Source organism: Falco punctatus, assembly GCF_963210335.1.
Source record: "Falco punctatus genome assembly, chromosome: 3".
NCBI lineage: Eukaryota > Metazoa > Chordata > Aves > Falconiformes > Falconidae > Falco > Falco punctatus.
The window spans coordinates 106,235,378-106,249,577 of NC_137582.1; the positions used below are offsets into that span (position 1 = coordinate 106,235,378).

General features: G+C 46.6%; 1 protein-coding gene across 2 annotated transcripts in view; it reads left to right on the plus strand.

Moving 5' to 3' along the window:
* The window catches only part of MEGF6 (multiple EGF like domains 6), a 109,850-nt gene that overhangs the window by 16,010 nt on the left and 79,640 nt on the right, over positions 1-14,200 (plus strand). For both annotated transcript variants that reach the window (XM_080380307.1, XM_080380308.1), the window contains one exon: positions 6,218-6,322. In XM_080380307.1, coding sequence (XP_080236433.1) covers positions 6,218-6,322 — 105 coding nt within the window. The remainder of the gene's footprint in view (positions 1-6,217; positions 6,323-14,200) is intronic.

Here is a 14,200-nt window from a genome sequence, read left to right on the forward strand (position 1 = left end):
AGCTGTGCAGGAGATGCCCGTGCCAGCTCTGCCGGGGCTGCACACTCCTGCAGAAAACACGGCTCTTTGCTCAGGCTGGACGGGCAGCGAGGCCAAGTCGTAACTGGGACTGCAGCTGGGGAGAGAGCCTGGCTCCGCTGCCAAGTGGGATGGAAACACCCGAGTCAGTTTTCAGTGAGCTAGCTGAAGGAAATGGAACAGCCTAGGTGAGCACAGCTTGGCCGAGAAGCTTGAGCCAGCTCTGGCCATTGTGCAGCTGCGTGTCCGGAGAGCTGCTGCTGCCTGGCAGCCTGCACCAGGCGCAGTGTGCTGTTCACCTGCCTCTGCGGAGATAGGGGAGGAGCTCAGCATGAGGTGCTGGTCTGAAGCTTCCGTCGCCATCCCGAGTTATCTTTAACTGGAGTTTTTACCCAGCCCTCATTAGGATCGTGCTTTGTTCTGGTTTTTAGCTCAGGTAGAGGTAGAGCCTGGCTCTAGTTAGAGAATTAATGCTCGCTTAGTGCGAAGGAGGGGCGAGGAAGTATCGGAGTGTGAGACACGATGAAAGCCCCTTCGAGCATCCTAAGGGCTAAGTAGAAAACCACTGAATTTTAATTGCCTCATTAAAAGAGAAACTTCTATAAAAGGCTCCAGAGCGAGTTACCCTGCACTGAACCACATTTCTTCCTGCCAGCTCTGCTTAGCTTTAGCATATCATCAGGCAGGAAGGGGAAGAGCGCTCAGCAGGGCCCGCTGCAGTAGCCGTGCTCGGCTGCCGCGCTCGCTCCGCCGGCACCGCCGAGCCCAGCTCGCACATAACCCCGGGAGCTCGGCCACGCAGGCGAGCATGCACAGGCACGCAGGAGCCGGCTGAGCCGGCCTCGGCGGGAGCAGCTCCATTATTTGTGATACAGGTTGGAAGGCTCTGCAGGAAATGTGTTCGGCTAACAATTTAATTTCCCTGTTAGGCTGGCTTTCCTTTGTACATCACCTCTTGGCTCCTGGAGGCTCATTGTTTTGTCAGCTGAAAGGCTTTGACTGAACTTCTGAACCTTTTGCCTGGGATCAAGCCTAGTATTGGTTAAACTTCTAACGTACGCTCCCCTGGGAGACGGCGCAGGGAATGGCCGTGTTGTACTGCAGTGAGCCCATACGTCTCACAGGAGAATTGCTCTCCTCCATCACTCCTCCTTTTAAACCAGTCTCTTGTCTCTGAATTCCCAAGAATTCTGCCTTGCTAAATCCTCACAAAGGACGTTGTCTGACCTTTCAAGCAGAAAGCAGCAATGCTTTCTGTAATTTATCCTTTCTTTCCTGTTTCCTAGCAAAGCATTGCTGCCCATTTCCCAAATTTCATTGCATTAAATTATGTCGCTCTGAATTAGGAGCTAGTTTGCAGAAGGCTTGGAAAAGACCCACAGGCCCCTCAGCCCCACTGGGCTGGGAAGTAGCTTATTATCATTTCCACTCTGTATGTGCCGGCTTGAATCACAGAGCAGGGAATTGTCCAGCTCATTCAGAAAATCTGGGGCACAGCCAAGAATAACACCCGTATCTTCTAATCCCTGATTTGTGTTGCTGCAATTGCTTCTAATATTTTCCATTGTTGTGCTTTGGGTCTCGCTGAACTGCCTTCGAAGGCTGGCAAACAGGGCATCGTGGAGCCAGGCTGAGCTTTGCTGGGACCCTGCCCAAAGTCTGGGTTTTGGGTGATTAAGGCGAAGGATTCAGGAAAAAACCAAACTGCCTTACCGTGCAGCCATGCAGTCAAATCGATCTAGTGGTGCTGAGGCCTGAAGGAAAGGGATAAAACAGAAGATGGCACTTCTTGCAAGACTAGGACTGGCGAAAACTTAAGGCTGCAGCCCTAGGAGAATCTTGGTGCACACCTGGAGATGGGAAGTTGCTCACTGCCCAGAGCTTCTTCTGCCTCACCCTGGGGGAGGACGCACACGGGGAAGTGTTTGCAGTCACGGGCATCGCACGGCATGGCTCAGCTGGGCAGGGTGCTTGTGGAAGAGTTTCCCTACTTCCAGTGTTCTGCACCAGCAGGCCAGCACAGGACTGATAAAGGATCACCATGGTCCCCAAGGATACATGGCTATGCAAAGTGATTAAAACATTAGATGAGAAGATAACTGTCTTTCCGAAACAACATTTCGTCACCATTTCATTAGTTTGGGTAGATGAGTATTTGGACTTCAATACTACCTTTGTATTACTGAGTAATTTTTTTTTTTTTTTTTTGGAAGGGAGACTTGAAAAATCATCAGGTCTTTAAAAGAGCCGACACTGAGGCTCAGATATTTCAGATCTGGTACATCCAAGGTGCAAAGTTTGGGGAGTTGGGATGTCAGTGAGAGTGAGACTCGAAGGAGCTGAAGCTATCGCTCAGCTGGTGAGCTGCGAGGCAGCTCCTGCATCCCCCAGCCATGCCTAACCCTGGGGTGCTCTGACAGCTCTGTTGTGGAAGAGGTGATAGAGCAAACATCCTGAAGGTAGGTATGTAGTTTGTCTAGCCAGAGTGTGTGTTGTGACAGCAAATGTGCAAACTTGTGGAATGTCATGTTCACCTAAACCTTCACAAAAACTTCTTAATCACCGCAGACTAGGCAGAAAGTGTCGCGCAAAACAGTATCGAATTTTAGCATAGAGGAGAAATTAGGAAGTCAGTTGTGTTTCTGTAGGAAAAACCAGAGCGTATATTTGATATACAGAGGATTCAAGGGTAGGAGGGGAATAGTGGGAAACTTGGTAACATGGTTATTAGATTTCCATGTCCAGCGGATTGTAACTGACTGCATTGTGGTAAGAGTTATGTAGATACCTGACAATGTAGGGCACAGGGGTGGGCCACCTCCAGGGTCTGAGCCAGTGATTTGACTTGCACTGAGTCCCGAAACAAAGTGCTGCCTTGTCTTTCTCCAAAATATCGTCAGGAGGCAGAGATTGTCAGGGCAGTTTTGTGCGTGCTGGTGAAACCATTCAGCATTTAGGAGGTTTGAGGACATGAATCTGCGCTGCACTGACTACATTGCCTTCATTACTCAGCAGAGAGGAGGCTGGAGGTGAGGGTGGGGAGAGGAAAAGGACCTGCTTTACTGCCCAGGTTATCCTCTTTGGTTATAGGGGATGCTAGTACCACCAAAACATGATTCCCATTTGTGCAGCTGCAAGCAGACCTATAGGGGGGAGGGAAGGATTTTTTCAGGTGTGCAAGCTGGCACCTGCAAGATTTGGGTTTCTTTCATGCAGGCCGTACATGCTTTTTCCTATCTCTGTTTTGGTGTGTATGTCTTAAAGTTTTGAGTTACCTTTCAGAGTGGATTGGTAATGTTGCAGATTTATCTTCTGGTGCACACAAAATGTCCTGCCAGCGTGACCCAGAAAGGCAAACGCTTCCCTGCACTGTTTCCATCTGTGTTTCCTTTTAATTCCGAGTGCACAATTGGTGTTTTGGGGTAGGAGTATTTTGTGCCAAGTATTTTGCAGCCATTTTTGAAGCCTGCACGAGGTGCCTTTCCTCCCCAGTTATAATAACACAAAATGAAATGTGTAATCACAGACCTGCTTTTTCTGTTACTAATTAATTACAGCTTTAGCTGGAATAGAAAGAGAAGCTGGGGGGCTCCCAACTTGCGAATCGGAGCGGGAAGTTACAGACAGCATGCGTGTGGAAGCCTCAGTCCCGTAAGCACGGTTATAATTGTTTCCACGTGGTCCCATATCATACGTCGGTTTGCAATTTAATCACAGGTTTTGTATGTTCAATTGGTAACTGCAAAGGTGCCATTTCAGTGCTGGCCTCGAGCACGGTCCAGAGCCTTCTGGTTGGGGACTTCTCCACCAGCACATGCCCAGAACCACGTGCTGCTCTCCGCACTGGCCGGTGCCACCAGTGTCTCTTGGGGTCCTCACTCAACGTGCTTGAGCAGCTGACAGTGGTTCCCCAGGCTGTACCTGCCGGAGATGTACTTAATTCTCCACCTTTGTCCTTAAGGTAGTCAGGACATGCGGAACTGGCAGCCTTGCAGCTCAAGAGAAGAAAAAAATGGCATTTCCAGGAGTGTGTGTTTATTTATTTATTCATTCATTCCAGCCTGTCTGCACTCATGAGCCCAGGTAATGTTAACGCAGGAGATGTTGCTGTGTTGTTTTCCCACATGATGTGAATTTACTGTCAGGAGCTGCAGACATGTCATGAGAGTGGCCAGCAGCATGCAGGACTCTGCAGTCGGTCTGAAACGTCTCAGGCTTTTTCTTTACAAAGTGAAATCGTTGAAAATGGTCTTTAGCCTGACCCACGCAATCCGGTTTTTTAAAAGCAAGTGTGACTGCTGAAGTTTCTAGGAGAGGCCAGTTCTGGTATCGTTCTGGAAGGTGCTTTTCTTGAGCATGAAGAATTGCTGTGTGTACATGTGCTGCATCAGCAAAGCCAACTGCTCTTAGCTGGGGTAAATTGTGACTGTGGATCTGGAGTGGGGTCACTAATGGCTTGTGATCACCTTACACAAACCATCAGCTCCGCTACACCCATGAGTGCCTTGAGATTGGAACAACCCCTGGCTGTCCTAGCAGGAGAAAAACATTGCTCTCGTTTTCGCTCCTATTGTTTCCACTAAAGCCAAAGACAAAGATCCGCTTCACTTCAGCAGAGGAGCTTTCCTAAGGATGCAATATACATTTGCAGGTTGATGGTTCACTTATTCTGTTGGCAAGCTGCTTCAGCCGGCGACCGTGCAGGGCGGCAGCGTGTTTCAGTCGGCACACGATCCACAGTAAATCGCAGTGTAAGCTGCTCTTGGCTCTGTCAGCGCTTGCTCGCCTCTGCTCTGTGCTCTTTCTAGTAAATCTGCATTTCTGAGCCAACAGGTTTTGGATTGCCAGGTCTGTCTTTTGTAATTTCAGCTACTTGAAATAAAGACGTTCTCTGGATCCATCGGCTGGATCAATAGGACGTGAGGGCCCCTCACACAGGCGACCGTGACACACTTGGCAGTTGCAGTGCATTCCTTCCCGGGATGCATAAGCTGTAATACATCGGTCCCCGTTGCTGCTGTTGGCCCAGGGCTGTCCACAATCCAGCCTGGGCTGAGCAGGGATTTCAGGGTAGGCTGGACCAGCTACTACCGTGATAGCTCTTGTACCGTGTTGACAGGTTAAGCTCTTTTTGCTCTCTGTTATCATCTGGTTTGCTGCTGCTTTTGTGAAATGTGTTCCTACCCAGTCCCATTGTTCTTGGATTTTGTTACAGTTTGTTCAATGAAAGTGAAAAGGGAAAGAAAAAGAGGAGGTACAGGAAAAAGAAAGAAAAGAGAAATTGGCCGGCAACATAGCTATGTCCAGATCAGTGAATAGAGAGAACATTTCATTGTCTGAATCTTTAAATGGACTTAAAAAGGAAGATAAGCACTTGTTCTGCATCCTTACACTTTGACAAAGCATGGCACACGTGACAGCATCACTTGTTAACAACATTTCTCCTTCTGAGATGTGCATTTTCTAGTGGGAAGTATAAAATACTGGCAGCATTTCATGGGTTATGAGAAATACACATTTCACTGGAAAAACATATCCTTGTTTGTGGTTTTATTTAGATGATTTGAAAAGGTGGATTTCAGAAGCCTAATTGAGCATTCTTTGTCTCTGTGTACATTTTACACTTCACTTGGTGAGAACAGAGAAATGTGGCTGCTCAGGCTTACTTACAGTTTAGCTCTATTTCATCCTCTCGCCCATTCAGAAGGTGACGCCACATTTGGGTAGCCAGCTCTCCAGGGAAGCTCAGTGGAGAGGTGGAAAGCAGCTTCTAATGCTTTCTTCCTGAAAGATGCCTCCGATTTCAAAATAACTAACTCATCTTTGTTGCCACAAGGTCTGATAGGATTCTGCACAAGTTATTTTCTGACTATTTTACCCACTTGTGGGCTGGAAAAGCAACAACCCTGCACCTCTACTGATGTTTTCTTGTGTATTTTCATTTAGCTGCACCTTAAGAAAAGCCCTTAGACATTGCCCTAAGGTATTTTACTTCCTATCCTACTTTTTGAGAGACACTGTAGTTTAATATATTGTCAACCAAAAAAAAGTCACCTTTCAAAAACGTTTCCACAGTATTTTTATAACTATTCAAGTTTGCTATGGGGCTATGGGTACTTAATCAGTGAACAGGTACTTATTAGTGCATGTACCCTTCTGACTGTGACCTCGGGAATTATTCTCTCCCTCCTCCTTCCAGCTGTCTGCAGTTATGGGGTTTGTTTCAATGGTGGAAATTGCGTGGAGGGATCTTCCCAGCTCTGTCATTGCTCCTCTGGTTTCCAAGGACCTCGCTGTCAGTACGGTAAGGAGCCTTTTCAAATTCTTCCTTTAATTTTGAGTCAGAAGTGGAGAGGATAAAGAGCGAGGGATGCCCCAATATTTTTATCCTCACCATTGTTTTATCTGCAAAAGTTCAATAATCTGCTCTCTACTTTTTTTGGCCACTGTTTGTAATGTTTGGGGAACTTGGATGTTTGGAAAGGAAATGCTTATCACAACTTGCTGTGAAACATAGCTCTGTACTGTACAATAGCCTTTATTCCTGGCTGCCATCAGCAGAGGGATTTGCTGGAATCTGAGAAGGAAGCCGATTAAAGTTGGGTCAAACAAAGAAACCCTGGGGTCATGGCCTGTGGAGTGCAGCTCAGCCTGGGGGAGCATGGCAATGGGCTGCCACATCAGAAAGCAAAATAGTTCTCTGACTAGCTGGATCAGTTATATCTTTGGCTGGGCTTTATTTTTGGGCTGCTAAGCTTTATTTAATTAACCTTTGTGCAATATACAAATTCTCTCTTGAAGGTTATTGAGTTTCCTATGTTTGGTAATTCACAGATGTTCTGATTTGGTAACATGATAGTCTATAGCAAACAAATGCTAAAAGCTGGAATGGTTCTGCATGCTGCATATACGGTAAGGGAAAGTGTGCCTCGTGCTGCTGTGGGGAGAAACGGCCGTCCCTTTCTTCCCTCTAACTGCAAAGTCTGCGAGGTACAGGGCAGTAACAATTACTCAAACGATTTTTAGCTTATATGGATTTATAATAGCAAATTAAATAATAATAAGACTACTTTTTTTTTAAATCATCCATCAATGTATGTCTCTTCCTTCAGAGATATGTGGTTCCGTGCTCTCTCACAAACAGGAGGTGGATGGAGGTGAGGGGAGCTGCTGTTGGAATAGTCCTCAGCAGGAGCCGGTCTTTTCCCACCGAGAAGGGCTGGGAGAGGAGCATGTTCTGCAAAGCCTGAAGCCCCTCAACCCCAGAGTAACTGGAGCAGAAGGTGGAAAGGTGACCGTGCAAGTTAATCAGTCAGTGGGACAGTGTGAGGGACAGTGTGAGGTCTCGCTGCCTCTGAACCAGCCTGCTCTTGTGCACTTTTCATGGTGCATCTGTTTTAAGGAACCTTAATTGTTGTTACAAGTGCCAATTTAGAAGTGCTTAAAAGGTCCTTACACATTTAGATAGTACCTTTAAAGAAAGAAGATTTTCTGTCAGATATAAACTGATTGTAGCTGATTTGCAGATTGGCAAATCTGATTAGATTGGCCAAACCTCCTTGATGCAGTTGACTTCAGGCGCTATTCCTTCCTTCCTCTTTCTTTAATATGTATTGTTACCTGGAACTAGAGGTGTGTGTATTACAGTCGGAGGCTTTCTGGGACTCGACTGGGACAGTGGGGGTGTGTGTGATGGTTAGGAGTCCCCTGCCCCCTTTTCCAGTGGTAGCACAAGTTCTCAATTAGGCAATGAAGCAATTTCCTTGGTAAGAATCAAAAAGAAGTGCCCGGAACCACAGAGTAGAGATCATGAGCCTGGCTGCTGCTCTCTTGCTGCTAAACGGGAGCTACTTGTAGAAGCGCAGGCTCCGTGTGGCTACAGCCAGGCCCTGAGCCCAGCTGGTGGGATTTCGGCAGAGTCTGGGCATTGTCAAGCAGCGAGGTGGCACAGACACCTCTGACACGAGGCATAAACCACTCCTGGAGTCTGAGACAGTTCTGGCCATAGGTCTGCATCTCTGCTGGAGCCTCCTGTTACTAGCCAGCCTTTATCTCTGTTACAGCGAGGCGTGCCATTTCTCCCGGGCTGGTTGTCCTTCTCCCCACAGCATTTGCAAAGGCATCACCCAGAGTTAACATCGTGTGCTAGAAATACAGGGTGCTCTGTCCCTGTGTGAGCGTGTTAAAAATGGGCTGGTGTCTGGGGACAACATGAATTTCTACTTGTCATAAGCACGGTGATGCGAGCGGCTGGGGGACCGCTGTGCCTGCGGAGATGCAGCAGGGCGTGAGCTTCCCTGGGCTGAGCTTTTCGCTGCTGCACTGGGGTTTAGCACCACGGAGCCTCCCCACTGCTGTGCAGGAAACAGAGCAATGCCCAGGGAACCAAGCAGTCCAACTTTAATTGATGCTCACGTGAAGCTCTATGGCTGTTTTAGTGCTAATGGTTTAAACTCTACATTTTAAGTAAGGTGAAGAGGATGCTGCTTAGTATAGAACCAGTTTTCAGGTTGTTTTGATTTTTTGCTTTACATTTCTAAAATAGTCACGCTGCAGACACAATACTACCGTGAGTCCAAAATATTTATCTGTCCAGTTACACTTTTCTAACTGCAGTCTAAACATGTTACTTAAAATACTGCTTCCCTCTCATCCTTTGACCCCCCAAAGGATTAAAGCATGGCTAATTCTCAGAGATGCGCATGATCCTGCGCTGCTGCTCAGGTTCATGTTTGCACATGTTACAGGGTTTTCTAGGAAATAAACAGTCCTGAAATTGTCCCTGAAATTTTTTTGTCATAGCTTCTTTTGTACAAATTAATAAAATAAACACCGGGCATTTTCCTGTCCAGAACCTGAGAGGTAAAAAGCATGTTCACATTTGGAAATGTTTAACAATCCCTGCAATTATAATTGGTTGCAGCTTTGAAAATAAAGCACATGTTTCTGAGACCCCCCAATATTTTTTTAAAAGGGAAATGACTAGCTTGTTTTGGAGGGGAAGAAAATACATCTGGAGTTGCACTGGTGTTGCCTCCTTGGGCAAGGGACTCCAGGTTGGTGCTTTGGGTCTTAAAAGGTCAGCCTGGGGATGGCTGAGGATCGGATTTTATTTTACTGCCCTGCAAAACCTTTTTGCAGACAAAAAAGGCAGCAAAGGAGGACAAAGTGGCTCGTGTCACCAGCGTGCTCGGTGTGGTGTGCTGCCTTCGCGTGCCACCCCAGGGCTGCTCAGGAGGGGAGAGAAAGACAGGGGGCAAATGCAGGATGCTGTGACCACAGCTGTGGGTTGCAGCTTGCTTCCCCCCTCTGGATTAACAGGTCCTTGGTACAAGAAGCCTTTCCCCTTTTCTGGGGAAAAGGATGGTCTCATCAGTTAAGAGGTGGCTGTTAGTCAGAAAAATTGGACAATTATAGTCCGTGGTTAAAAATCAGATGTTAGTGACCCTCCAGTAGTTGCACTTTGGGAAATCATGTAAAGTATGACAACATTTGCACCTTTTGGAAGTGATAAATTGAGTTACAAAAAAAAATTTAAAAAATTCCAGGATTTTTCTGCCAGTGAACAAAGCACAAGTTATCTGTGTCATGGTTTTCACTTGTATTTCTAAGCAATTTGATTTTATTTTAATTCTTCTAAATTCTAAATGAATTGGCTGTTGAGCTGTTCCGCAGGACATTTTACCTTTATGGTGATGTTTTGGGATGTGCCTCTATTTGGAACCTAGAAGCAAGGAGCCAAACTGTAAAACCAGATTAAAAATTATTATTATAATCATTAATAATAATAATAATAATAATAATAGGAAGGAAGAGCTTTTGAAACTTACTGGATTTCTGATCTTTATTTTTAACTTTTAGAATGTCCTTACTAAAAACATGAGTGCCAGCTCAGAGAAGCTCCTTACCTGTTTTGCTCAGCTCCAGTATGCCTGTCAAATTTAAATAAGTATCTGAAGTCCTGAATACCCATGGCCACATCCTTACCTTCTGTATCTTGGCAGAGCAGGGGGGATGGGCTGCATTACATCAAATGAGGGATGGCCAAGGATACGCAAATTATGGCTCTGCTACCTGAAGTTAAAGGAAGAAACCAACCCAAACTCGTTATTTTGGAGTGAGCTAATTACAAGCAACAGGGAAGAATGTGAAATAGAGTGGATAAATCATTCTTCATGCTGCTTACTGTCAGTTTATAAAGTGCTAATTGTTCTATTGCTTTCTGAAACAGCAAAGCCCAGCTGAACTGGGAGCATTCCTCTGCATTTGTAACCTCAAATTATTTTCATTCCCAAGTGATCTACGTTTTGCGCTCAGGGCAATAGCAACCCCTGACATCCCGTTCTGCTGGGACAATGCTCTGCTGTTTCCGAGGCCTGTTTGTAAAGCTTGCAAAGGCACCCTTGTCCTGCTTCATCAGCAAATCCGCCCAGATGGGACTCTCTGGTTGCTTAAAGGGCTGGACGGAAGGAGAAGGGGCTTTGAAAGCCCACACCCAAGCAGGACGTGCTGGCTGGCTCAGGATTTCCACTTTTTCCCTTGCCTCCTGGTAAAGCAGTAGAAAATACAATGTGATCAATACCAGTTCGTATCCGCAGCAGGTTTTTTGGAGAGGGCATGTGGTGGCCATGAAAGATGCCAGCACACTGAGAAGAAGAGTAGTTTATTTTCTTGGGGCACTGCTCCATAAGCCTCGCCCACTCCTGAAAACAAACCCCAAACCCATTGATGTAGATTCTGCAAATGATGGCACGTTTTCATCGCCTGCAGAGGAATGAAGCGTATAGATACAGTAAACCAGGGACAGCGTTCATTTTGCAACACAAGTTGCTTTGCAAGCATCTTCAGGAAGCTTTCCTAGCTTTCAGGCTTCATTTTAATATTTGTTACCATCCCACTTTTAAACAGATATTGCTCCTGAATACTCAAAAAGACCAATGAAATTGCTGTATTCGCCCTAGCTTGAAGAAAATTAATCTTTTTTTTTTTTTCCCCTGTTTCTTGGTGCTTTTCATTATTTATAGTGTTTTCCAAAAGCTACGGTCCTTGCCACAGAGAACGTGCTGATAGAGCATATGGGAAGATTCTGGCAAGAAACTCATGCTTCCCTTCATCTTCTTTTATTATTGATTACTGTAAATAGTTTTTCTTAGTAAATACTTTTTTTGACAAATTTCTGGTGGAAACCTAATTGCCTGGATTCTCATTTTGTCTTTCACTGTTAAAAGTACTCTGGGTGGTTGACTTCTGTGCCCGTCAGTCAACATTTGTGCTGGATTTTAGTGATGGGATGGGAGGCTGGAGGCTGCTTCTGAGAAGGCAGCTTTGGGAAAAGACGCATAATGGTTAGTCAGTTAATCAATTTTTCCTCATCTGTCACCTATAAAAGAGGCTCTCCTGGTATTTGAGATGATGATGCCTTCTTGAGAAATTGTTCCCCCAAATGCAGCTGTGTAGCATTTGACTGGGGTAGATCTGGATGTGGTCCGGAGGGCTTCTGCTGAGGCTGTTTGATTAAAAACAACGTGAAAATAACCTAGAGTGAATGAAGTTGCTCCACAGCGGTATTCTGTGGTGTCATTTGTCTTCCAGAAATCTCTGTGTCTGATCTTAATGGTATCACTTTTTCTTTTCTGGAAAGAAATACAGACGTGTTTGTTTTAAAGGCAGGACATTCTCTGTCCTGGCCAGACTCTTATCATACCTTTCACCATGGGATATTTTTACTGGCCAGCCTGGAGCAACAGCAGTCCTGTGTTTACTCTGGCTGGAAAACCAGCGGTACCCAATCAGCCTGGCTTCCAGGGGTGAGATGCTGTCCTTCCTGGTCTCCTGAACTGCTGAAAGCGATAACATGTGAGCACCCTCCGTCTGTGTTAAATCATTGTGCTCTGAAGGCAGACCTCTCAGCAGGGATGAGTGAGCTCTTCCAGGAAGGTCTTGCAGTGCATCTTGTTTACCTGCCTGGGTTTCAATGCCTTTTCTGTTGCCTTTTGCATTTTTGATCCTGTAAAGTGCTGTCAGTGTAAAGATTTATCGTCTTTTTGACCCCTTGCAGCGTGGCATTGCGAACCTGCCGTAAGTGGGCCTTTGCTGGTGCAGCAAACGAGAGGAAGAGTTTGAGCTGAACGGTATTATAGTGGCTGCAGAGACTGTTTCTGAACTGAGAAAGCAGCTGGGTTGTCCTGAACTCCTTCGTTATCTTCCGTGTCTGGTAGATGAAAGGGTTGTAAATGGAGTGTTGGAGGTTTGGTTTGGGCTGAGACTCTCTTTAGGAGTTCCCTTCTTTGAGCTGGGATGTAAATGACCTTTCTGTACAGGGCTCTTTGGTGGGAGGGAGGGGGTGCTGGTGAACCTGGGCTCTGCTCCAAGCCTGCCCTGCCTTCCCAGGGACCCTCAGACCACCCGATGCTTTAGGGTCCGGTTTTGGTGAGCTGGGTGTACCCGAGTGGGTGCCACGGAGCAGCTCCCCGCATGGCTCTGGCAGCGCCCAAGACCTCTGCGTGCCGGGGGGTTGCGTGTTGGTGGCAGGGACCGTCCGGCTGCGGGACACGGAGCATAAAGGTTGTTGTTGTTTGCATCTTGTCCTGTAAATCAGCTGCCTGGCTTCAACGTTTGCTTACTGAAGACTTCACGGTGGAGTGGATCGTTTCAGCAACACTCAGGCTTTGGGGGCTCTTGTGTGGGAACTTCGCCGTGCCGTAGGGACGGGACCCTTCCTAATTAGCCCGGCTGCGTTTTGAAGGATCGGCCAGCCCAAATCTTCTTTAGCTTTGCACAAAGGAGAGGTCAACTGTAAGCAAGCAGGGCCCGTGATTAGTGTCTGCTTTTGCAAGGCCAGCTGAAATGGCTTTGTTGCTGCTTCAGGAGACCATTATTGTCTCTTTCTTTTATAGCGCTGCCCTCATTTACACAAGCGTTTGACATGCCCTCAGTGTTGTTTGATTGACTAATGACCCTATTTCTCCCGCTAATCTCTTCGAGCTGTTCAGTTGGAAGCCTTTGCGATGTGTTAGGGCAGGGGCTGTTTGGGCGGAGGGGTGGGAGAGAGGGGTTTGCTGCAGCCTTCGGGCTGGAGGGGATTTTCAAAGAGAAACAGGAGTGCCAAGCACTTGAAGGTGTTGAAATCAAAATGGGAAAGGTCTTTCTCATCCTTGGAAGCAAAGGAAAGCACCTTGTAGACTCTTCTTGGATGCGGGAGCCAGATGCTTCTTTCCGAGGTGGAAAGACACCAGCAGCGAGTGTGCACGTGCGATAATGCTTGCTTGGACTTGGGTGACTTCCCTGGGCCAAAGGCACCCTGGTGCTGATTTCAGAATGACCGTAGCAAGATATTGTGTTCGATGTTTCGTGGGTTTACAGTTCACGAGGCCAATTTAAAATCCGTTTACGGGATTAAATAGCAGCAATTGTTCTTCAGCTGTCAGTTTATTGGAGAGAATCCACTGTTAATAATACCAGGGCTAAATTAAGCAGAGCACTTCTCCAACAGCCAAGAAGTCCGAGTACTTTTATTTATAAACAGCCTCCTGATTCAAAAGTTTAGCCTTCTGCTGGGGAGGGGAGAAGAGCCTGAGCCCAGAGATTTCACGGCATTGCCGTGCAGCTCTGCCTGCTGAGATTTTCTCTCTTTCTGGCTCAGGGAGGCAGTGGAACAAGGGCAGCTTGTGCAGAGCTCTGCGTCGTCCGGTGCTATCTGCTTGTCCATCAGCCAAACGTTAGGTATTTAATAGCTGGCAAACAGGTAGCGCTGAGCTCTTTGAAAAAGTTAGTGAGAGGAAACAAGCCAAGGCTATGTAGGGGCTCATTCAGTTAAAAAAAAAAAATCTTTTGTGAAGTGAGTTTTGAAGAAAAGAGAAAATGTTCTGAAGCTGGGGGAGCGGCTGGGGTTGTACCTGCAAAACAAGTTTCCTCAGACATCCATCTGCGAGGCAGTCTGGGCTCCAGCATCCCTCACCAAGACGCCCCATGTTCATTGCGAGCTTCCTGGCACGAGCTCGATTTTACAAATCTGGATGTAAATGCAGGGCAATTACTCTGTGAATAACTTCATAGTTCATATGATTTGAGTTTCTAAAGGTTAACTGGAGTACAGCAAACAGCCTTTTGGATGTACGCTCTCATGCTTAAAGTTGTCCAGCTTTGTCCAGCTTCACCGATGAGTGATGCAGTATATGCACAG